Source organism: Talpa occidentalis, unplaced genomic scaffold (assembly GCF_014898055.3).
Source record: "Talpa occidentalis isolate TD23 unplaced genomic scaffold, MPIMG_talOcc4v2.1 talOcc4.13, whole genome shotgun sequence".
NCBI lineage: Eukaryota > Metazoa > Chordata > Mammalia > Eulipotyphla > Talpidae > Talpa > Talpa occidentalis.
In genome coordinates, this window is record NW_023601322.1 from 66,404,665 (window position 1) to 66,428,077 (window position 23,413).

At 39.6% G+C, this 23,413-nt stretch overlaps 1 protein-coding gene across 5 annotated transcripts; it reads right to left on the reverse strand.

Moving 5' to 3' along the window:
- Positions 1-398: 398 nt before the first annotated feature.
- RNF14 (ring finger protein 14) lies at positions 399-23,413 on the reverse strand. 5 transcript variants are annotated; one of them, XM_037509058.2, is made up of 9 exons: positions 23,354-23,413; positions 17,194-17,376; positions 15,339-15,508; positions 14,111-14,262; positions 10,374-10,901; positions 9,517-9,745; positions 5,471-5,643; positions 3,803-3,933; positions 401-2,078 (listed from the first exon to the last, which is right to left on the reverse strand). In XM_037509058.2, the coding sequence occupies exons 3-9, from the start codon at positions 15,490-15,492 to the stop codon at positions 2,021-2,023; spliced, it is 1,425 nt and encodes a 474-aa protein (XP_037364955.1). In that variant the 5' UTR covers positions 15,493-15,508; positions 17,194-17,376; positions 23,354-23,413; the 3' UTR covers positions 401-2,020. The 5 variants fall into 5 exon arrangements, with proteins under 5 accessions (XP_037364957.1, XP_037364955.1, XP_037364953.1 ...); XM_037509056.2 differs by lacking the exon at positions 23,354-23,413 and adding an exon at positions 20,392-20,511; XM_037509059.2 differs by lacking the exon at positions 23,354-23,413 and adding an exon at positions 20,325-20,346.

The window sequence follows — 23,413 nt, forward strand, 5'->3', positions numbered from 1 at the left end:
CAAAGGGCCTTAAGGGGGATACCCCAATGTTTTGTTTCACTCAAAGTCAAAGCTATTCCATCCTAAAAGTAGCTCATAATTCAGGCCTCAAAAATAAGACTTCACAAGTCCTATTGTCTTTGTTAATACTAAGGGTGAAGATTTTGGAACTATGAAAGGAACACTCAGATAAACTACATTTTGAGACTAACCACCAGTCATGTTTTTTAAAATTATAGAGAAAACCCCTCCCATTTCTCTCATGAAACTGCATTTAAAGGCTTCTGTCCTATCTCCACTATGTCATCATAATGCACAATATCCTCAAATAAAATAATCCCTAATAAATATTTACTAACCCATGCACTAAAGAGCTGAGAAGTTGAGATTAAAAAACTGAGAATTAAACTCCTGTTCACAGAAACACTCTTCTCAAGGGTAAAGAAAGTAATGATTTTAATTTCCATTTCTTCCATTTATTCTTATAATTAACTTTAGTTTATAGATAAAATGTGTTGAATGGAAGTTCATGAAACTATGTGGTGTAAACAAAATATGGGAACTAAACTTAAGTTCAGTCATAAGCCCAGGTAAAAGGTGTTGTTCCCTAACTTCTTTCTTCTCACTTTATGTGTTTATGTATCAGATAGTTTTTAAATGTGATTAGTTGCCCTAGATAAACAACAAATAGCAACTCTCCTCTAATTATAAGACAGTTTTTAAATTATTTTTATTTTCAAGATTAAGCATTCTCATTGACAATCCAGAAACAGTCCTTGCTGACTCTTTGGATACACACATTAAATAGTTAAAAGTGATTTCCCAGTATTCAATGACAAGGTATGGAAAAAAAAGAACATATTCACAGCTGTAGCTGAAGTTCTCTGTCCTCTTTTTCCAAAAAATCTTATTTTGTTATCAGGCCACTCACCAAAATCACATGGAAAGACAATTTTCAAAAAGCCAACAAAGCCTAGAAATAAGAATCTAGGTATCAAGCCAAAATTATACCCTCAAACACTGCTCTGGCAAAAAAGGGGGAGAAGTCAAATTCCCCACAACTCATTAGAGAAGACTTACACAAAGAATTCAGAAAGTTAGTACTGGAATTACAGTGGTGTGGTGTTCAAAAAGCAGATAAAGACAGTTCAGCTTGTTCACTTTGGGACTATATCAGGCTTTTTCCTATTCCAGCAGAAGAAATAAAAATTTGAGCTGCTGGAGTTAATATTAAAATTGTCCTTACCAAAGGAAGGCAGGGCCAGGGAGACAACAGAGAACAAAAGTAGCAAAGATAATTACTTTGAATCTAGGCTCTACTGCCCAGGAAAGTTGAAAAGAGTTGAAATCCTTCTGTGTCAGTATCATTAAATTCTAGATTTGGCTCAAAACCACCTAATAAATATCAGGTGACCCACAGTGTCTGTGGTATTAAAAATAGTTTTTAAGTTATCTACAAATTTCTATTCTGAAAAGCAATAGATCAAAATGACAATGGGTCATCCAGTTATAGAGTAAAGGGCTCCTTCTGGAGGACTAATTTAGCAAAAATTTAGATTGGAAGGAATGTAACAGTAAGATCAGGCTCTCAGTACAATTTTAATAGGGCTTCTATCCACCCCAGTTATAAGTAGTACTACTGAGGGGACTCCTACATAATGTCTTAAGAGGGTTGCTTCTCAGAAATAAAGAGATCTTTAAGTTCAACTCTTGATCCCTCTCCTGACCTAAAGTTTGAGTAATAAAATAAATATTGCATTTTTAACTATCAGAGATTCTGGCACATTGTAATTTAATATTCTCTAGTTTACATTTTCTGAACCTTTGGTTTATAATTTTTTTCAATTTTGTTACATTGAAAAATGAGTAAATGTGCCTTAATCAGTAGTACCACGTGGAAAATATAAACCTTGTTCTTCCGTATCTTCTACATAGGAAGAATAAATGAATGGGACCCTAAATATCCTGCAGTTACTTTGTGTACTCAACAAAAGACTAGGGCAAACCATTCTGCTTCCACATCTTGAGCAGTAGGAGTCAATTAATCTTCAATCTCATCTTCCCAAATATCTCCATTAACATCCACAGCATGGAACAACCTGTGGAAGCATAAAGTAAGGTAACTTTTATGCACTTAGAAGAAAATGAAATGTAATTTCTTCCCTTCTCTCAAAATACTTCCTGCACTCTTCTGATAACCTGTTTGTATATCTTTTTCTTTCCTTTAGTCATTCCACTGAAGGGTGCTGAAATATAGGTCCTTCTGAACAAGTTGCCTTAGAGTTGGTAAAAATAGCCCTTTTAGGATATAAACTCTCCAGGATGAGGGGTAAACAATAATAGGAGGTGGGTATCATGAAAGTAATACTCAATGTGTACAATATGCAGAATAAGCTAAGCTTGACAATCCAGAAGACGTTAAACTCTTTCAAGGCACTCTAACTCTTTTATGGCTATTCACTCCATTATCTTCATAGTCCTTGCAGTCTCCATTTGTAGAATGTTTTATATTTGCAGAATGTTTTGTATTTGCCAACCTGTCCTGCTTCCCTTATGTTACCTACAATTTAAGCAATTTGCAACACTAGATTTCCAGTGGTTCATATGCAGATGCACCAATGCACCAATGACTGCAGGTATTTTATAGATAGATATCTATTAACTTGACAAAGATGATCAACTGACCCTGAAATTGAAGTTCTGGGAGCACAAGATATTCACATTGTGCCAAGGAATCACCCCAGAGATTACTTATTAATAATAAAAAAAGAAAACTTAACTTTACAGCGGAGCAAGTGATAGTGAGCACATACCAATAGTGGGACAGTCTGACATTATAGATCTGATGTTACACAATATGAAGTATTCTTGTCACATGTTACCCTAAATCAAGTCTAGATCTAACTTCCAGTTTACAGGAAATAGAGAGGTGGGAGTAAAAAGCCAAAGACACCATGGAGAAACAAAACTCTAGAAGGTAAGACATATAGGACAACTAGCCTCACCCCTTCAAAAAGTCAATGTTCTCCTCAATGACAAAAAAAGGGGGGGAAGGGGTGGCAATTTTTCTATATTAAGAGATAAAGGGAGAGAACCAAATACAAAGACCCAGCTTGATTATATTCTGTTTCAAGAGAACAGCTTTAAACGCTGTTTTATGGATAACTGGGAAGTTTTAAATATGGTCATTAAATGTCAGTATGACATTATCAATAAATATTCTTTTTTATGTAGAAGAATTTCTTATCTTAGGAGACACCTAAAAGTAATGAGTGAAAAAACACCTTATCTTGGGCCTCCCCTTGGTGGCGCAGCAGTTGAGTGCTGGGTTGCGAGGCTGCCCACAGCCTCTGCAGCGCCGGTTCGATCCCTGGCCACCGGCGAGGGTCCCACAAAAAAAAAAAAAAAAAAAAAAAAAAAAACACAAAAACAACAAAAAACAAACAAACAAAAAAACACCTTATCTCCAATTTAGGATTAAGTGTTTCAGCATAATGTTCGAGAACAAATATGGCAAAATATCATCAATTGCTAATTTTGGTGGAAGGATCCCTCTATTCATAGACCGATTCTCTCAACTTTTCTGTATGTTTGAAATTTTTCACTCTAAAAAGTTGAGGAGGATAGAAATATAGTCAAATTTCCAGATAGTGTCTTTTTATCATAAAACTCATTTTCAAGAAAACATAAAAATTCACACATGTAGGAAAATACTGTAAAAGAATTCTCTAAATAAGCCAAAGTACTTAAGTAAAACACTGGATTTCTGTATATTAAGTACCAAAAACTGCTAATGAGCTTAGGGGATTCTGTGTGTACCTACCGGTTAAAACATTGGGAAGCAGGATCAGTGAAATGTTTGTAAGGGTTCGCTCTAGAAAGAGAACCCATGCAAATCCAGCAAAAATACTGCTTACAGCTAGTACAGGTCATCTTGTTACATCCATCTAATTTCTGGTGGGAAAGATAGAAAAATATGAAAGTCTGAACAACAGAAATGCATCTGCCAAAAAGATTCAGTACAACATTCTCCCAGTCTTCTCCCTTCTCTCATGCAGGATTGAGATCTACAGGTAACACACTGACAACTATGAAGTGCCTATTCTTTTGCATTACAGGTAAAATATAGAAAATATTTAGCAGGTATTCCTACAACTAGCTGCTTAGCAAAATTTCTTCTGATAAAATGGTAGATAAACACCAAACATGTATATTGTGAGTGGAACATGTAGTGAAATAATTATTAAAATGTTTGGAGGGCCTCCCCTGGTGGCGCAGGTGGTTGAGCGTCCCGCTGTGAAGCTGTCTGCAGCCTCTGCAGCGCAAGTTTGATCCCAGCTGGCTGGCAAGGGTCCCACATGGCACGGCAGACCTCTCCTGTTGCGCTTGCTGCTCCTTTCAGCAGTATTTTCTCGGTCTGCCTGTTCTGTTCCCCACTGTCTCTGGTGAATCCTCTCTCCCTCCCGTGCATCTGGTCTGTACCCCGGTTCTTGTATAAATAAATAAATAAACCTTAAAAAAAATAAAAATAAAATGTTTGGAATCAGTGTGGCTTTAAACTTTCTATATAAATATAAGTGAACATTCCATTCCTCACAGGGCTGAGTCACGGCAGAAGTTGTTAAATAGAATGCTGGTTCCTTAATGTAGTAACTGGGGAATTGCTACCAGGTTCAGTTCAGATGAAATGGATTGGACCAGTAGGATCCAATGCAAAGATATATTTCTATTTTGAAACATATTAAGACTTTGTCAAGAAGCTATAGATATATGTGTCTATTTTGGTTTTTTTTAAAGATTTATTTATGCATACAAGAATTGGGGTACAGGCCAGAGGTGTGGGAGTGAGAGGATTCACCAGAGAAAGTGGGGAACAGAACATATGGACTGACTGAGATACAATGCTGAGGGGAGCAGTGGGCAAGTCAGGAGAGGTCTGCTGCACCATGTGGGTAGCTCCCTGGATGGGGACTGAATTCATGCTGCAGTGGCTGAGGATAGCTTCATAGGTTGCATCTTAACCCTTTGTGTCACCAAGGAGGCCCGTATCTGTCTATTTTGGCTCAAACATTTGTCAGATCGGGAAAATGTCTGTTTGTATAATTTTTAAATAAGTGTGTTAAATTTCAGGATAAATAGTTCTGAGAAGTCAGGCAGGATCTTTTTCGTTTCTTTTCTTTTCTTTTTGTTTGCTTATTTTAGCCACACAGATGAGTTAAGAGTCCACTGTAGTGCCAGTACATTATCCTCATAACCAACTCTATTTTGAGGTGGATATAAAGTAATAACAATTATCAGTGTATGAAAACATGCTGAAAAGTCTACATACATTTAAGGTCAATAATAGTAGTGAATTTGCATCTTCCAAATAAGATGGTTTAATATATACCAAAATGTGTTTCCTTAACTAGTCATAAAATTCAAAGGCTTACTGAGACAATCATAACTAGCTTGTAAGTCTATTTGCCTGTAAGTCTTACCCAAACTTTACCTCTATGTGAGTCCCACAACAAGGGCAGCTCTTTGAGTTCTTTTCCAGCCACTCCTTACTTTCCATCTCTTCCAGTGCCTTCTGAATCACCCTCTTACCATACCTCTTTTCCAAGAATCTTTTATTGGCCTCATCTGCTTGCAGGTACTCATTTCGTAAGTCTATTAATTTCTCTAGAAAATGAAATGGAAAATTTTTATACAAGTTTGCAACAATCACTAAAAGCCATTTAAAAATGCCATAACCTTTGACTATTCAATGATGCTATTCCTAGGGCCTTATCATAAGGAAATAATAAAGTCATACACATAGAGATGCTTATAACAATGGCAAGCAAATTAAATGTACAAGGGACTAATTATGTGCAAGAGTTATTTGATGACATAATATTCGGTTATTAAAAACTTATAATTAGGATGACTACAACCCAAATAAAATATTCATTATAAGAAAAAGTGTACTTATGTTATAATTAGGCAAAAATTACACACAAAGGGCCTCCCTGATAGTTCAGGGGTTAAAGTCTCAGTGCTATCAAGCCATTGCCAGCCACTGCCTTGATCCCCAGCCAGGGAGCTAACCTACATGGCGCAGGAGACCTCTCCTGTCTCGCCCACTGCCCCCCTCACCAGTGTATTTCAGTAGATCTGCCTGTCCTCCTCCCCACTCTGTCTCTGGTGAATCCTCTCACCCTGCCGTACCCAGTTCTTGTAGGCATAAATAAATAAAAACGAATCTTAAAAAAAAAAAAAAATTACACACACGAGTGACAAGGATGGAAAGAAATCCATCAACTAGAAAAGTTGAATTTGCTAGGGCCTCCCCGGTGGCGCAGCGGTTGAGCACTGGGTTGAGAAGCTGCCCGCGGCCTCTGTGGTGCGGGTTCGATCCCCGGCTGCTCCCCGGCCACCTGAGGAGGGTCCCGCATGGCGCGCAGACCTCTCCTGCCGCCCGCTGCTCCCCTCAGCAATGTACTTCGGTTCTTCTGCCTGCTCTGCTCCCTGCTCTGGCTCTGGTGAATTCTCTCACCCTCCCGCGCTTCTGACTGTGCCCAGTGCATGTATAAATAAAACAAACAAACAAATAAATAAAAATACATGCCTCTTAAAATAAATAAATAAATAAATGTTTAAAAAAAAAAGTTGAATTTGCTAAAGGTAGTGAAATAATAGTTTATCATTTTCCTTTGACTTTGATGTACTAATGTTGGCATTTTTGTGTTACTAGTAGTACACAGTTAAAAAATGACTTATCTAAAAGACACAAAAGTTGAAACAGCCACAGATTTTCTACTAAGTCAGCATCATTCACCATTTGATAATGAACAATATCATTATCAAACAGAAGCACCTTTAAAGGCAAAGACTGTTTAATTCTGTATTTTTTAAAAAATAAGTGAATAAAATTTTATTTATAAGTGAATAAAATTTTCCACTCACAGGCACTGAAAAGTTCCTCCTGTGACCTTTTGCCCCTTGACACTCTTCAACCTGGCTATTGCACTATTAGTTAACACATGGAATAGACAGCCATTCCCAAATGCTTTGTTTGCAGACAAAAGGCTTTTGATCACAATTCTATTACTTAAAATTTTCAATACAATTAAAGACTTATTTCAACAGTGTTTTATTATTCTTGCTGTTTTATTAGTTTACTTTCTCGTATTAGATAGAGATCTGTCTTCTTTATACACTGGACATCTGGCACACAATCCTATCTACATTCTTTTTTTTTTTTTAAAGATTTATTTATTTATTTATGCAAGCACTGGGCACAGTCAGAAGCGTGGGAGGGTGAGAGAATTCATCAGAGCCAGAGGGGAGCAGCGGGCAACAGGAGAGGTCTGCCCGTGGCCGGGCATCAAACCACCGCTGTAGAGGCTGTGGGCAGCTTCGCAACCCAGTGCTCAACCGCTGCGCCACCAGGGAGGCATTCTTTCCTTCGCATGTGAATCCTTTCTCTGTGCTGTGCCTTCCCATGGCTCCATCAGCTCTACTTAGATGTAGCAGATATGTGTCTTTTTAGTCTGTCATTTTTATCCCTTTAGTAACTCATTTTTGTGTTTCTAGACATCTTAAGGACAAAGACTATTGCTCTTATGTTCTCAAAATGATAACAGCATTTCATGTATCTTCCATGGCAACATCTAGTACTTATTAATACACAGAAATAGATGTATATACAAAGAGAGATGCCCAAATTTGCTAAGTCCCCAAGCCTATCTTCAATTTCGTCCACAAATGCTGTGAAATACCTGAAATGTACTGCAGCCTCTCAATGGTAAGATTACAAAAGTCTACAGCGGGGTTTATATTACACTCCAGTGAGTTCTCCATCCCATCTGCTCAAACTCACTATAAGATTATATTTTAGGCAACTACAAGGATATACTCATTCTCCACTCAGGGGAGAAAAATAACACTTTGCTAACACTAGCAATTTGTAACTGTGTAACAAAAATATTTGTATTTAAAAATATCATTTTGCATTTTATATGTATTAGCCCATTGTTCTCAAACTACCTATGAAGAAAGTCCACACCCCCACCCCCACCCCCGCCAAGGGACAATATTTTACAAAACAAAATCAAATTAATTATTAGAAAAATGGATGAAAACTAAAAATACAGGACTTAGATTTGACTTATTGGATTTGACTAACAAAATCACTCTATGAAATAACTAATAGTTTCTAACCCTAACTCTCAATTCTATATTTATCTTGCCACAGACAAATATAACTCTGAGTAGCACAAGAGTTTACTTCATCCTTACAATGACCTAGGAAGAGCTACTACCATCATTCTTATTAGTCTATGAAAAACTAAGTCACCAAGCCCAATTCAATTGAGTCTGATTTCTTAATCCTATCTACATCAGAAATGACAAACAGGTGACTTTCTGGGGCCTCCCTGGTGGTGTAGGGGTTAAATCTCAGCACTGTCATGCTATCACCGCAGCTGCACTGTGCTGCAGTCTGAGTTCAATCCCCCACTAGAGAGCAAACCCACATATGGTGCAGCAGACCTCCCCTATCTTGCCTGCTGCTCCTCTTAGCAGTGTACTTCAGATCTGCCTGTTCTGCTCCTCACTCTGTCTGGTGACTCCTTCCCACCCCCTGAACTTTTTTTTTTTTTAAAGATTTGTACAAGAACCGGGATATAGGCCAATGCACAGGAGGGTGAGAAGATTCACCAGAGACAGAGTGGGGAACAGAACAGGCAGACCGACGAAATACACTGCTGAGAGGAGCAGCGGGCGAGACAGGAGAGGTCTGCTGTGCCATGTGGGACCCTCGCCGGCCAGCCAGCCGGGATTGAACTGGCACTGCATAGGCTGCAGACAGCTTCACAGCGCTGCACTCTACCACCCGTGCCACCAGGGGATGCCCTCACCCCCTGCACTTTTGGCCTACATCCCAGTTTTTCTGTGCATAAATGAATAAATAAATCTTTTTAAAAAAGTGTGGCTTTCTAAAATGTTCGGGAAGATTCTGAGCCTTCTCTTGGGCTCACTTGATGACTGACAGGACATCTGTGCCATGGAAACAAGAGTGGCAGCTTAGATGCTCTGCACTTGTCAACCAGATCACTATTATTCCTTGTTCATGGACAAATACTGTCTTGCCAGCCTGTTCCTGAAATGTTCCCCGATACCTGCATGGCTTCTTTCCTTTGTTTAAGTTTTACTCTAACTAGTTTTCCAGTCAGGCTCCCTCTGGTTTCCCTAAGTGAAATCCCAATACCCTTTCCCTCAGAACATTTCATATCTTATACCTGCTTTAATTTTCTCCTTTAGTACTTACTACCATCTAATATTCTTATTTTCTTTGCCTATCTCCTTCGCCCCCCTGCCTCAGAATACAAGTTCCATGAGGAAAATGCATCACTGCTATATCCCACAGTCCAGGTCAGTAACTGATATAAAAATATCTGTTGAAGTTTCCATTCACTTCACTTCCAAATTGAAGTAATCAGGCTTTTTCATCTTTGAGGAGGAGGTGTAGGAGTAAGATATAGGGGAACTGAGTTCACAGTTACAACTTACCTGCAGTCACCTTACATGGAGAGACCCCATGGTAGGTCAATCTGCACAAGGTACAGAAGGCAAAATTGCAGCTGGAACAGATGCCCATGGTACAACCAGGTTCCTGCATCACAGGCAACTGGCAAAATGGGCGGGGGCAGTACACCACATCTGCCATCAGGTCCAAGGTAGACTGGAGAAGAAGGCGGTCATAACGGGCAAATAAGTCTGCCTCCACTAGCTCTTTGACCTGAACAGAAATATAAAACACAGAGGTCTGACAATTCTCCAACAAATTCTGATCCTGAGATCGTTAAGTATGCTGGTGCAAACCAGATGCTCATAAAGTAACTCTATCTCACGTCAAAATCAAGTATGGCAAGTCTGCATCTTGACTAAGATCTGTGGTTACATGGGTCTATGAATTCGTCAAAACTAAGCAAACGGTATACTTTAGATGTTTATGCTTTAATAAAGTTGATTTGTTTTTTAATCTGAGTACATGGACCTATGTCAAAGTCTACAAATGATTCAATCCCAAGGCTATCCCCTTCAGATCCTAGCCATATACAGACAGGCTAGTGATTACTCAAGTTGATGGAATCCTAGCAGATATATGAAGTAAATGACCAGAATTACTTTATCATTCACCCCTGCATAGAACCACCCATTCAAAAGCCAATAAAAGGAAGCATTTACTTAACCACCTGCTTAGCTAGCAAAGAAAGACCATGGCATTCTTGATAAGAGTAAAATAACTTGCGGGGTTGGCTCCAAAGTCTAGACTGTGCCAATGAGTCCTATCAAGGAACTTTCTGAGATGATGGTTCCCTCTCTGAAAGAGACTTAGGAGTCCGTTTTCAGCAGAGTAGAATTACCTGACCAGGGGTGGCCACTGAAGGGCACTTGGGTTCTGGGCAATTGAGGCATTGAACTTGGCCATCTTTGATCTGGATTTCAAAGTAGTCCTTCAGACAAGCTTTGCAGTATGCATGCCTACACTCCAAGAAGTTCATGCATTCACTACCCAGCTTCTCACAGAAACAGATATTGCACGTGAACACTTTACTATTAAAGCATTTTATCTGCTGAGCTTGATCAAAGTCTAAGATTTCCTGGATCAGACTTGACAATGATTCCACATCCTGCACAGCTCTCTCATCTACAATTTCTTCTTGGTCTATGTCAGATCCAGCAGCTCCTCCAAAATCTAGCTCTGTATTGGACGAAGTTTGTGTGGTCCTTCTCTGCACTTTTGTCTGAGAACTCATCTTGAGCTCAAAAGGAGAGGCAATATTCAAGTATGCCAGGGTCTCTTCCTTAAGAAACTGCATCCAGGCAAACAGGACCACGCTGCCACGATGTTCTTCCCACAGGTTGTCTAAGTGCTTGCAGAGAGCAGAGAGCTAGAAGAAAACACATTAAGGATGCTGATGAGTTTGGAAAGATAATGTTGCAGTCAACTCCTGATATCCCTTGAAATCTTTATAACTTATAACTTAGGCCCTTATACTGTCCAACGTGATTTTTTCACTGCTGTGACATAGTGTGCTGCAAAACAGCACCAATGCTCTTTATCATAGCACTTGTTAACATAAGTCACACAGAATACAAAGTCAGAAGTTAAAAGAAGTATGAAAATGAGAGAAAGGGCAAAATGCCAGAAGATATACAACCAGGTTTACATGAACTGAAAAGGAAGACTTTGTTCTGTTCTTTATTTGCTCCTTGTTTTAGTATTACCTATTTCATATAAGAGATCTAGTTCTAAAATTAAATATTTATATTTCTTTGGAGTGCCAGCCTTATAGATACCCTGTAATAATGCTGAGAGAAAAAGCAGTTTAAAAATACCATCAAAATTTTAAAACAAACTCTTTCAATCCTATCAAAAAATCAGTTCATGTGAAAGAATCACTAACGAGTCCTCACTATTCAAATTGCCAAGCAGTTTTTAATTAAGCAGTCTGGGCTTGCACCAGATACTGGTTTAATGGAGGGAAGCAGACTCTTATTGAACCTGGACATGATAACAATTGCTTAACATGGTTTGGCTGCCAGAGGAAAGTTCACACTCTCAAAGCTAAGCAACCAAGTTTAAACTATTTTGACTTTTCCTCTTTAAAAGTGATCTGTTCAAGAATGGTGGTTACCATAGAGAAAGGAAAGGGAGGGAAGGGGTAGAGGGGACCAACTGGTTGGAGATGGATGATGACTGGACATTTGGTGGTGCGTGTGGTGTGATATATAGTTGCTGAGGTGAGAAATAATAGTGTTGTTAACTAATGTTATATCAATAAATCACACATCTACATTCTTAGAGGGGTTTGTTCAATTTGAAGGACAAATATGAGGATTTTCCATTAGAAATGTAAAATTCATGTAAGTAGAGCTTAGGAATAAGCAACTTTTTTTTTTTATAAGAGGCATGTATTATTTATTTGTTTGTTTGTTTGTTTGTTTGTTTATACAAGCACTGGGTACAGTCAGAAGCGCGGGAGGGTGAGAGAATTCACCAGAGCCAGAGCGGGGAGCAGAGCAAGCAAAAGGACCGAAGTACACTGCTGAGGGGAGCAGCGGGCAGCAGGAGAGGTCTGCGCGCCTTGTGGGACCCTCCTCCGGTGGCCAGGGAGCAGCCGGATCGCAGCGGGCAGCTTCGCAACCCAGCGCTCAACCGCTGCGCCACCGGGGAGGCCCAAGCAGCTTTTTTTTTTTAAAGGTAAACCTCAAGGGGGAAAAAAACCTTTCTAATGCAAACAAATTTTATAAATTTAAATAACATATGAAAAGGGATCACTTTTCTATTCCTTGTGTGTGTACAGTACTATTCACTAAGCCCCACACAGACATGAACTTTACACACTTATTGAGCAGTTCAAGATTGGACAATGAAGGCTTTCCCCATATTCATGCTTATATCAACCATGACTTTCAGAAACCTGCTGCAATGTGTAAAATGAAATAAACATTAAAGGGGAAGCTCTGAGTGCTGTTTGAGCCACTAAGTCCAATGAAGAAATCATTCTTCTCCATCCTCTTTTCTTCTCCAGTCTCTTCTCAAAAGAGGTGGCTGGGATAGACATAAATCTAAGGGAGGAGGATATGCTTAGAAGAAAAGAACAAAAGACTGCGTATGTACTGGGAAGTAGAAAATACTACAAAATTAAACTACAAAATCCCTTCTTTCTACCAATTCCAATTCAGTGAAACACAGGTCCAGGTTTCAGCTTCACTATCAACAAGTGAAATGCATAATGCTGAGGAATCAAGGCCCAGCAATGAACAAGAATAGAACCAGAAGGAACAAAAGACAAATTAAAATGTCAATTATATGCACAAAAATTTATTTGATAAGAGAATTGTACTATAATTTTAGAAGTGTAACATAAAATAATGAACAACTCCTCTGCTCAAACCCTCAAAAGCCAGGATGAAGTTAATGCTATTTGGCTATATAATCTGAAATTGCAACCATACTCCCAGTTAGCCTGTCCTTATTTTGTGCATGTATGAGTGTGTGCGTGTAGAGTCGAGTTCTCTAGAATTATAAGTATCTAAATAATTCAGTCAACTACCAATGACCTATATGTCAAAGTCGTGATATCAATTTTTGAGCAAATAATCTATTGTCTTGCATGTACTGCCTATTGCACAGATATTAAAATCTGAGGCAATATTCCTTTTAATTCTACATCATTGTTCCTTTTTAAAGTTTAATTGTTTTTAAGTTCAATTTTATAACACTCTCATCTAAAAGATTAGATGTGATCTTTTAGTGGGAGGGGGTATGAAAATTACACAATCACAAAGGGAAAACTGACAAGCCATTCCTTGAGGTCAAGTAACTGACAGCTTTTGTCTTAATATACATCAGACTATCAATCTTCATCATGACATCTAGAAAAGTAGCTGCTATCGATCCATTATCTACCACAGAATGCTTTGTATTAGCTCCAAGTCATATTTATGTCTCAATCAAGAAGTTGAGGTTTTTACTAGAAAAGAATATATATCACAGAGGAAATGAAGGCTTGTAATATAAGATATCAAGCCTTAATGAGATACCCACAGGAATCATATACGTTTCTATGTGTGCATTTACATCTACGCAAGACTAGCCAAGAATTATGTTATTAACATACAATGTCTAAAAATGAAATTACCTATGTTTACTGAAGAATTTTATTACAACTACATTAGCTGAATTTTTGTCCTCCTAAATGAAATCTTTCATTTAAGGGATGGATAGAAAACTAAGGGGGAAAAAAAGGAATACCAGCACTAGGGAAAGTAATGAGGGCCTTATTGTCTCCATTACAATACAGATTAAATGGGAAAATAGTAAGACAACAGAAACAACATACTTAATTAAAAAAATTACTCCTGTTACAATCCATAATGATTAACTGTTTTAATCATTGCCATTCCTTTCTAAAATACCAGACATTTTCAATTCATTAACATTAGGAATCATGATGGAAGGGGAAAAAATTACAAAATCAAAGCCATTTGTTCTTCATGCACTGAATTTAAGATCATCAAGGTAGTCTTCAATTAAAGATGATTTTTTTAAGTTTCTAAAAACGGATAGGAGAAATTAAGTTTCGGGTCTAACCTGAGTTGGTGACAGCCATTTGCCACTAAGTGTGAATGAAGGTGGGGAGGAGGATGGATAATCTGGTGGCAGTTCAAAGTTCAGCACAAGTGGAGGCAGAAAGCAAATGGTGTATTCAAAGCCACTATTCTGGAGACACTCATTTGAATTGCCTGAACCAAAAACAAAGATTAGAAAGGATCAGTTGGTCAATACTTGAGTGTCTATACTGTTGAGCAGTGCTCAACAAAGATTTAATGCTTTAGTTGAGGGTATAAAAACCCTCCCCCAAAGCACTTTCTCTTTCCTAATTTTAACTTCATATAGTGGCCACCTTAAAAAATATCTAAGTCCCTGAAAAATCTACAAAGCACCATGAAATTTATAATGAAGATACACAACTTATTCTTGTATACACCTTTGAGTACAATTCCTATCACTAACAAGCAAGTAACACACAATGTTTCATTTCTTGTTTTACAGTAGATGATTAAAGACACAATTTAGAGAAAAGGATGTTTATTTCTATCAAAGAGCCATGACCTACTTAGACCAGTATGTGCCAACTACCCATGAATCATAGCTGGGAGAACTTGTGCCAACACAATGATCTTAGGCTTGAGGCCAAAAAGCAGCACAAAACACTCTCACAATCAAAATTTCATTTTAAATGATCACATGTACTTTACAGTAGATCACAATGCCTTTATAGTAGAAAAATTTTGAGAAAGTATGCATCAAAATCATCTGTGACTATATGAAAAGAAGCAGTTTCACAGAGTAACAACACGTGTCATGTTGTCATGGTAGTTGAAAAGATTTTGGAAACCAAATAATATTAACAACCACCATGGTACTTTAAAACTTTCCAAGTGTTTTCACATACTTTGTTTCATTTTTTTCCTTCTATCATCCCTACTTGATAACCAATGACTCATGGTTGATAAACTACCCACTACTAGTCAGAAGAAAATTAGGATGCGTGAAATATGTTGGATAATATCCAATTCAGAGGTCAAAAGATAGAATTGAATTGGAAACTGTTTGCCCCTCCCATTCCAATTTTCAATTAAAACAGAAATATACATTCAATCCATAATACCATCATCTATTCTGATGCTTATAAACACAATGATAAATAATTTAGGGTAGAAATTGTGAATAATCTTTATTTTAAAAAGCCTATTTAAGAGAATATTAACTTTAAAAGAGAGAGAGAGAGAGAGAGAGAGAGAGAATATTAACTAACCGCTCACAAATATCTTAAAATTTTGTGGCAAGTCCAAGTAGATCCTGGTTTCTCCACCTTGGACAGACTCTGCTTTTCTAAATTCATCTCCATCATAAATACTCGCCAGAGCCAGCAATTCATCCTCCTGAGCTTCTCGGTCTTCAGACGACATTTAATTTTCTGAGGAGCTAAAGACAACCATTCAAGTGAGTTCAGACTAGAACAGGCACAGAGTTTGGGAAAGTATAGTGATACCGAAAAAAAGAAAAACACCTCAAGAGATTAATCAGTATTTTCACTTTTCTGCTAAACAAGAAATGACAAGCATATCCAGTATTCTAGTAGCTTTGCAGAAGTAACTTTTAAAAAGGATGATTATAGAGCTAACTTTATCAGTTACGTATGACTAAGTTAGGAGAAGAAAGGCCAACAAAAATTAAAGAACATATCATGAATTACTTTGACTTGTGTGCTAAACCTAGCAAAATGCCTTATTCACAAAGAGTCAAGGTATATTTGATATACTTCTTAAAAACAAATGAATTTTAAAAATCCACAGGAATTTCCAGGGCAGGTTTTCTCAATCTCAGTACTGATATTTCAGAGCAAATAATTCTTTGATGTGGGAAGGTGTCTTCTGAATTACAGGAAGTATAACAACATTCCTGGCTTGAGCCTACTACATGTCATAAGTGTCACTTTCCCTCCAGAATTTTGACAATTAAAAATATCTTCAGACTGGCCAAATTTCCTGGGATCAGGGATGGGAGGGGAAAATTGCTTTCAGTTGAGAACACCCTATTCTAGATAATGTTACAGGAATAGATACCACATAAGAGTTAGATTAACTGAGGAAGCAGTAAAATAGCATTAAACTTTTGTAACACCAACTTTTGACGAATCAATTTTTTTTAAAGATTTATTTATACAAGCACTGGGTACAGTCAGAAGCGCAGGAGGGTGAGAGGGTTCACTAGAGCCAGAGTGGGGAACAGAACAGGCAGTCCTGACGAAATACACTGCTGAGGGAAGTAGCGGGCGGCAGGAGAGGTCTGCGCACCATGTGGGACCCTCGCCATCGGCCGGAGATCAAACCCACGCTGCAGTGCCTGTAGGCAGCTTCGCAGCCCAACACTCAACTGCTGTGTCACCAGGGGAGGCCCTGACAAATCATTTTTAAGATTTACCATAATTGGGCTTCCCTGGTGACACAGGGATTAAAGTCTCAGCACTATCAAACTATAGCCAGCTGCTGCAGCATGAGTTTGATCCCTGCCCAGGAGTGGAGCAGCAGACCTTTACTGTCTCACCCACTGCTCCCCTTAGCAGTGTATTTCAGTAGATCTGCCTGTTCTGCTCCCCACTGTCTCTGGTGAATCCTGTCACCCTCCTGCACCTCTGACCTACACCCCAGTTCTTGTATGCATAAATGAAAAAAAATAAATCTTAAAAAAAAGATTTACCATTATCTTAGGTAATACTAAGGATGAAAATATGCTAAAATTAACGTATGCAACAATGCTTTTCACAGTGACTAAGAGATGCATCACAATTTCAGATAGTGGAAATATGAAAAAAATTATAATCTATGAAAATTACTTCAGTAAAACATAAAAATTACTCCATCAATGAAAATCTTGCACTGTAATTGCACTTGCAAACATGCTCCTTTCAACTAAAATATTAATTCAATAGTATACAACTGAAAAGCTAGGACAGTTTATCACATCATAAAAGGAAACACTACAAAATTTAGACAAATCTACTTAAAAGGATTCCATTTTCAAAAAAATAAGTTTCTAGATGATAATGGTTCTACTTAAACTGCATCCCTAAAACACAATAACATGTTCTACTTGAGGTGAATTAATACCTGTTAATAACAACCAGAAGAAAGTGATACTTGATATTAACAATGCAGTCTGTACTTCAGTTGAGAGTTTAGAATTCATGCAAATCCCATTTATTCTCTAGGCGGTGGAGATGTGACTGCAGAAGTTGGATAAGAGGCCAAGATATGGAACTCATACTAGATATACTATAGAAATCCTGCCATCTGCAGAAAAAAAAAAACAAAAGATGGTGTTAGGACCCTCTTCCAATTTAAATTCTGAATTTCCACTATTGTAATGGAGGTAAAAGACTTCCTAACACAGAGTAAATCCTAATCTACAGCTGTATATTACTCTCCTGGGACAGTTGAATTGAGCCACACAGGTAAAGGAACATTTAGTGTTCCCAGCAATGAGGCAGACCTTATCTGACTGTCTTCAGCCCTGGGAGGAGCTGAGGAGAACCACTACGTCATTGGAGGAGACAACCTACCACACCCCATAATAAACACTTTCTTGGGTTTGTTTTCATTTTTCCTTTCCTCTTCTACTCCTTCCTTTCTTATGCCCCTCAAGTTTTTCCTCTTGCCTGCTAATGAATTAATCCTGTCAGTGATGCTCAATGTCAGGTTAATTTAAGGATAACAGGATATTTAAAACATAACAAAAAAAGAACATGCACACACAAACTTTTTAGGCCCATTCTAATTGCTTTACATCCAGTATTCTTAACTGGATGATGGGGGAAGAGAAAGGTGACCCATAGGTGGGTATGGAGAGTTCTATGAACACCCTAAATCTATAAGCAAAAATGTTACATGAAACTATCATTTTAAAACCAGATTCTCAGGGCCTCCCCTGGTGGCGCAGGCGGTTGAGCGCAGCGCTGTGAAGCTGAACACAGCCTCTACAGTGCTGGTTCGATCCCAGCTGGTTGGCGAGACTCTCACATGGCGCAGCAGATCTCTCCTGTCTTGCCCGGTCTCGTCCACTGCTCCCCTCAACAGTGTATTTCAGTCCGTCTGCCTGTTCTGTTCCCCGCTCTGTCTCTGGCGAATCCTCTCACCCTCCCGTGCATCTGGCCTATACCCAGTTCTTGTATGCATGAATAAATAAATCTTTAAAAAATAAAAAAAAAATAAAACCAGATTCTCAGATATATAACCCCCAAATAAGCTAAAATTGAAATTCTCAATCAATTTAGATTTTAGTGAGCATCTACTTTTTACTAAGTTTAATCTCTTTCCATTACTTTAATCTTGAACAATTTTATCAGTAGTGAAAGGTGATAACGTAATTACATTTTGGTGTTATTACTTCCGGTTTAAACAGTTAGTTATGGGATAAGAGATGAATTCACATAATAGTTTTCTGGTTTTGATTACTGTTCTCTATCTTGTCTGCACATTGAAATCTGCCAAGGATGTCTCCTGTTTCTCTCACTGCTCCCCTTAGCAGTAGATTTCAGTAGATATGTCTGTTCTGCTCCGCATTCTGTCTCTGGTGAATCCTCTTACCTCCCCACCTCTAGCCTACACGCCAGTTCTTCTACACAAAAATAAAAATAAATAAAACCTTTAAAATAAATAAAATCTGTTGAGGAGCTGCCTTTAAAATTCCAATGCCCAAATGATATTCCAGAACAATTAAATCAGGAATAAGTATCTTTCCAGCTCTCCAAGTTATTCTAATTGCAGCCAGGATTGAGAACCTACTCCAAGCAGTGTTTCCCATCAACAATCTACATGTTCTAGTCTCAGCTGATGTTCAATGACCTCTATTTCCTTCTGATTCTACCCACTCAGCCCTCAACACTTACCCCTAAAGTTCCTATCCCATGTAGAGTTTTCCAAATTGACATGTCTTTAAAAACCCAGCAAAATTTACTATAGCTTTCCTATTATATGTTACATCCACCTTGCACTACAGTAGTTTATGAACTTGCACTTCCCCTCCAACCAGACTGCATTAATTTTTTAAAGTGAGGATCAAGTGTTTTGCATCTCTGTATTGTAGTGCCATGCTTTAGACACCGGAAAAATGAGAACTGAATTGGGGTAAGATGCAGTGTGCTAAAGAGGGGACCAGAAGCATAAGGTTCAGTAATCACTAGAAGCGGGAGGCTGGGCTGGTGGTCACAATAACTTCAAGAACATTAACATTTAGTAAGTTCTCACCGTGTCAGGCAATGTGCTAAACCTTTAAAAAAAAAAAAAAAGTTATTCATGCATACAAGAACTGGGGTACAGGCCAGAGTTGCGGGGGGTGAGAGGATTCACCGGAGACAGAGTGGGGAAAAGAACAGGCAGACTGACTGAAATACACTGCTGAGGGGAGCAGTGGGCGAGACAGGAGAGGTCTGCCGCGCCAAGTGGGATTCTCGCAGGGATCAAACGCGCTGCAGAGGCTGCGGACAGCTTCATAGAGCTGCGCTCAACCTCCTGTGCCACCAGGGAGGCCCTGTGCTAAACCTTTTAAACGCATTAACTCCAGTTGCATTCCCACAATCCCATGAAACAAGTCCTTTTACTATTTCCATTACACAGACAAGAAAAATGACAGTATAGGTCCTGTTTTGGCCCACGATAATACAGCTAATCTGAGTTCAGACCACCCTATTTCTACATCTGTAACACGAGAACGATAGCAAACCCTGGCGCCATGAGACGAGATAATTCAAATTTAATATTAATTCTGGCAAACCGGAAACCGCTACACCAGTAGGGGAGGCCCTCCTCCGCCGGGGATCCCTCGGGCCGGGGAAAATCCTACTCATTCTTCCAGTCCCCGCCGTGCGGACTCGCGCCCTGGACTCAGTCCAGGTTCTGAAGTCGGCCCTGGCGCAGGGGTCAGAAAACCCGCGCCGTAGTCTCCACCGCCCGCCACACGGCGTGCGGCTCCCCCGCAACCCGGGCAGGCTAGGCCTCGCTACAGCCCCGGCGCAGGGACGCAGAGGGCGCTGTGCGCACCAGGGAGGTGTGGGCCCGCCCAGGGCGTCCCGAAGGAGCAGGCCCCGTACCTTCCCCTTCCTCCTCCGTGCGCCCTGGGGGTGCTTAGCCGGGCCGGGTTAGGGGCGCCCCGTCCCGAGTCCGGGGGGCTAAGGCCCACTGAGCAGTCCCGGCCCGGCCGCCCTTCTCTGCCTCGCGCACCCGGAGCGCAGTCCCCACCGTACCTTCCGGCCGCCCCGCCTGACCGGGTCCCAAAGTTCCGCCCTCAGCATTTGCCCCGGGTCCCCTCACCGTCATTCGCCGGCCCAGCCAGGAGACGCCCGGCTCTACCTGCGTACCGCCTCTTCCGTCCTCCCGGCAGTCAGCTGAGCCCAGCAGATCCGACCGGGGCAGCCCGGGTTGGGGTTGAGGTGGGCTCTGCGCAGCCGCCGTGACCGCCCCGGCTCCGCGGCCGCCCCCTGCAGGCCAAAGGTGGAGATGCAGGCGCACCCACCGTCACCCACACCACTGCCTTACAAAATTAAGCACGCCTCTGGAAAAATTGGTATGAGTGCAGATTCTGTAAAGGGACTCCTTTCAGATGTTCTGGAATGGGGACCGGGAATTAGAATGGTTACCAATTCTTAGAGGATTTGGTGAGGAAAGGGTCTACCTGGGCAGTCAGTCCCATACCAATCCCTCTTCCAAACAGACCAAATAATCCCCCTCTCCCTTCAAAGAAGGGAGAAACCTTCAAAGAAATACTGCCCATCTTTCTGGCACCTCCACTCTGAATGCATTCTCTCATTGCTTATGTTATAACACGACAAACTACCACATATAATAAGCAGTTAGGATGCTTCAAGCACTGTGCTAAGTGCAGTTTCTCTTTACCTTCCACACTCACTATGACCTTATGGTTGAGGTCTATCCCCATTTTACAATGAGTAAATTGAAACTTAGTGAAGATCAAGAACTTACCAAAGAGCTTATTAAGAGGCTAAGTGGGAATTAAAATTATATGCTCACTACCTCCCATGTACAAAAATTAACTCAAAATGTATCAGAGGCCTAAATGTAAGAGCTAAAGATATAAAACTCTTAGAAAAAAAATGTAGTAGTAAATTTTTATAAAGGTAAATTAGGAGTTTTTTAGATTTTACAAGCAACAAAAGTGGATTCCTCAAAATTAAAAATGTGCTTCAAAGGGCACTGTCAAAAAAGTGAAAGACAACCTTCAGTATAGAAGAAAATATTCACAAATCATATATCTGATAAAGATCTAACATCCAGGGCCTCCCTGGTGGTGCAGCGGTTGAGCGCTGGGTTGAGAAGCTGCCCACAGCCTCTGCAGCGCCGGTTCGATCCCCGGCCACCGGGTGAGGGTCCCACATGGCACACAGACCTCTCCTGCTCCCCTCAGCAGTGTACTTCGTCAGTCTGCCTGTTCTGCTCTCCGCTCTGGCTCTGGTGAATTCTCTCACCCTCCTGCGCTTCTGACTGTACCCCAGTGCTTGTGTAAATAAATAAATAAATAAATAGATCTTTAAAAAAAAAAGTCAAAATGCCTTATTTAAAAAAAAAAAAAATCTAACATCCATAATAACTAAAGCCCTCCTGCAACTCAACAACAAGAAGACAAATGACCCAATTTTTTAATGGGCAAAGGATCTAAGTAGCCATTTCTCCAAAGAAGATATGAAAATGGTCATGAGTACATGAAAAGATGCTCAATATCATTAATGCTCAGGGAAATGCAAATCAAAACCACTACTTCATGCTCACTAGGATGGATGGTTATAATAAAAAGGCAGATAACAAAAAGCGTTGGTTAGGATGAGGGGAAGTTGGAACCTGCATACACTGCTGGTAGGAATGTAAACTAGTGTAACTGCTTTGGAAAAGAGTTTGACAGATCCTCAAAAAGTTCAACAGATTTACAATAAGACCCAGTAATTCTACTTCTTGGTGTGGCCTCCAAAGTACTGAAACAGGTTCTCACAAAAACTAATATACAGATGTAAACTTGGATATATTTATTTATATATAGTGTATTTATATATAGTGTATATATAGTGTATATTTATTTATACATAGATGTACATTAGAGCAGTAGTATTCCCAATAGCCAAAAGGTGGAAACAACTCAAATGTCTATCGATGGATGGATAAATAAATAAAATGTGGAATATCCACACAATGGAATATTATTCAGCTATGGAAAGGAATGAAGTACTGATTGATGCACAGCTTAAAAATGAATGAACCTTAAAAATATCGTGCTAAATGAAAGAAGTCAGAAATAAAACACTACATACTGCATTATTCCATTTATATGAAATGTCTAGAATGGGCAAATTCATAGGGAGAGAAAGAAGATTAGTCATTGTCAGAGGCTAAGGCAGGAGGGGAAGGAAAGCGACTGTTAATGGATATGGGATTTCCCTTGGGAGATGAAAATGTAGAATTAGCTAGCGGTGATGGTTGCATAACTTTGTGAATATAATAGAAAGCTGGACTGTACAATTTTGAAAGGTTAATTTTATCATGCGAATTATATACCAATAAAAAAATAGGTACAAAGTACTAGTTTCAGCACTTACGTGGGATGTTGAAGTGTTGGTTCCTGCTCTCCATAACTAAAAAATTAAGATACCCTTAGTGACCTAATAAACTCCTGTGTCCTCCTCTTCATGTACTTTTCCCCGCCAAAAGATACCACAAAGAGCTAGGCCTCTAACCCAGGTGTACAAAATTCTAAGGGTTTTCACTACTCCTGCTTTGCAACTAGGATTGGCTGCCTGGGCTAAGTGTCCAGACAGTATGTAAAGTCCTGGTTCTGGAAGGTATCAGCCTCACAGGGGGCCCTGCTGCCTAACACTCTGCTATAGCCATCTTGAAATTCATAATAATTTACAAACGAGAGGACCTGCATTTTCATTTTGCACTGTAAATGATGTAGCTGGTCCTGCACTCAAAACAAACAAACAACAACAAAAACAAAACAGGGTAAATCAGGGCCCTGGAGGGTCTTCCCTGGCTGCCACAGAGGGAAAACTTCTGAAATGCAAATAATCACTCCCAAATCTCCTGTGCTGTAAATTTTGATTGTCACAGAACAGAAATCTAACTACCCCTGTGAGAGATACCAAACCCAGAAACATACTCCTTGAAAAGTCAAAGGAAAGAGGAAGATTCTCTGAATTTCACTCATTAAGTGTTCACCTTTAGCCAAAGGAAGTAAAATCAAGCGCAAAATGCACAGCAACCCTACCTCACCGCATTCAGAAGTGAGACCATGAATCCTGCCAGACCTCCAAGATGCAAAAAGTGA

What these genes read in the sequence shown, in the direction of transcription:
- RNF14 (XM_037509058.2), bottom strand. Translation starts at nt 15,492, where the DNA reads ATGTCGTCTGAAGACCGAGAAGCTCAGGAGGATGAATTGCTGGCTCTG. An exon ending in AATGGCTGTCACCAACTCAG is followed by an intron (nt 10,902 to 14,110) that starts GTTAGACCCGAA and finishes GTTTTCTTCTAG; the next exon opens with CTCTCTGCTCTCTGCAAGCA. An exon ending in CAGTGGCCACCCCTGGTCAG is followed by an intron (nt 9,746 to 10,373) that starts GTAATTCTACTC and finishes ATTTCTGTTCAG; the next exon opens with GTCAAAGAGCTAGTGGAGGC.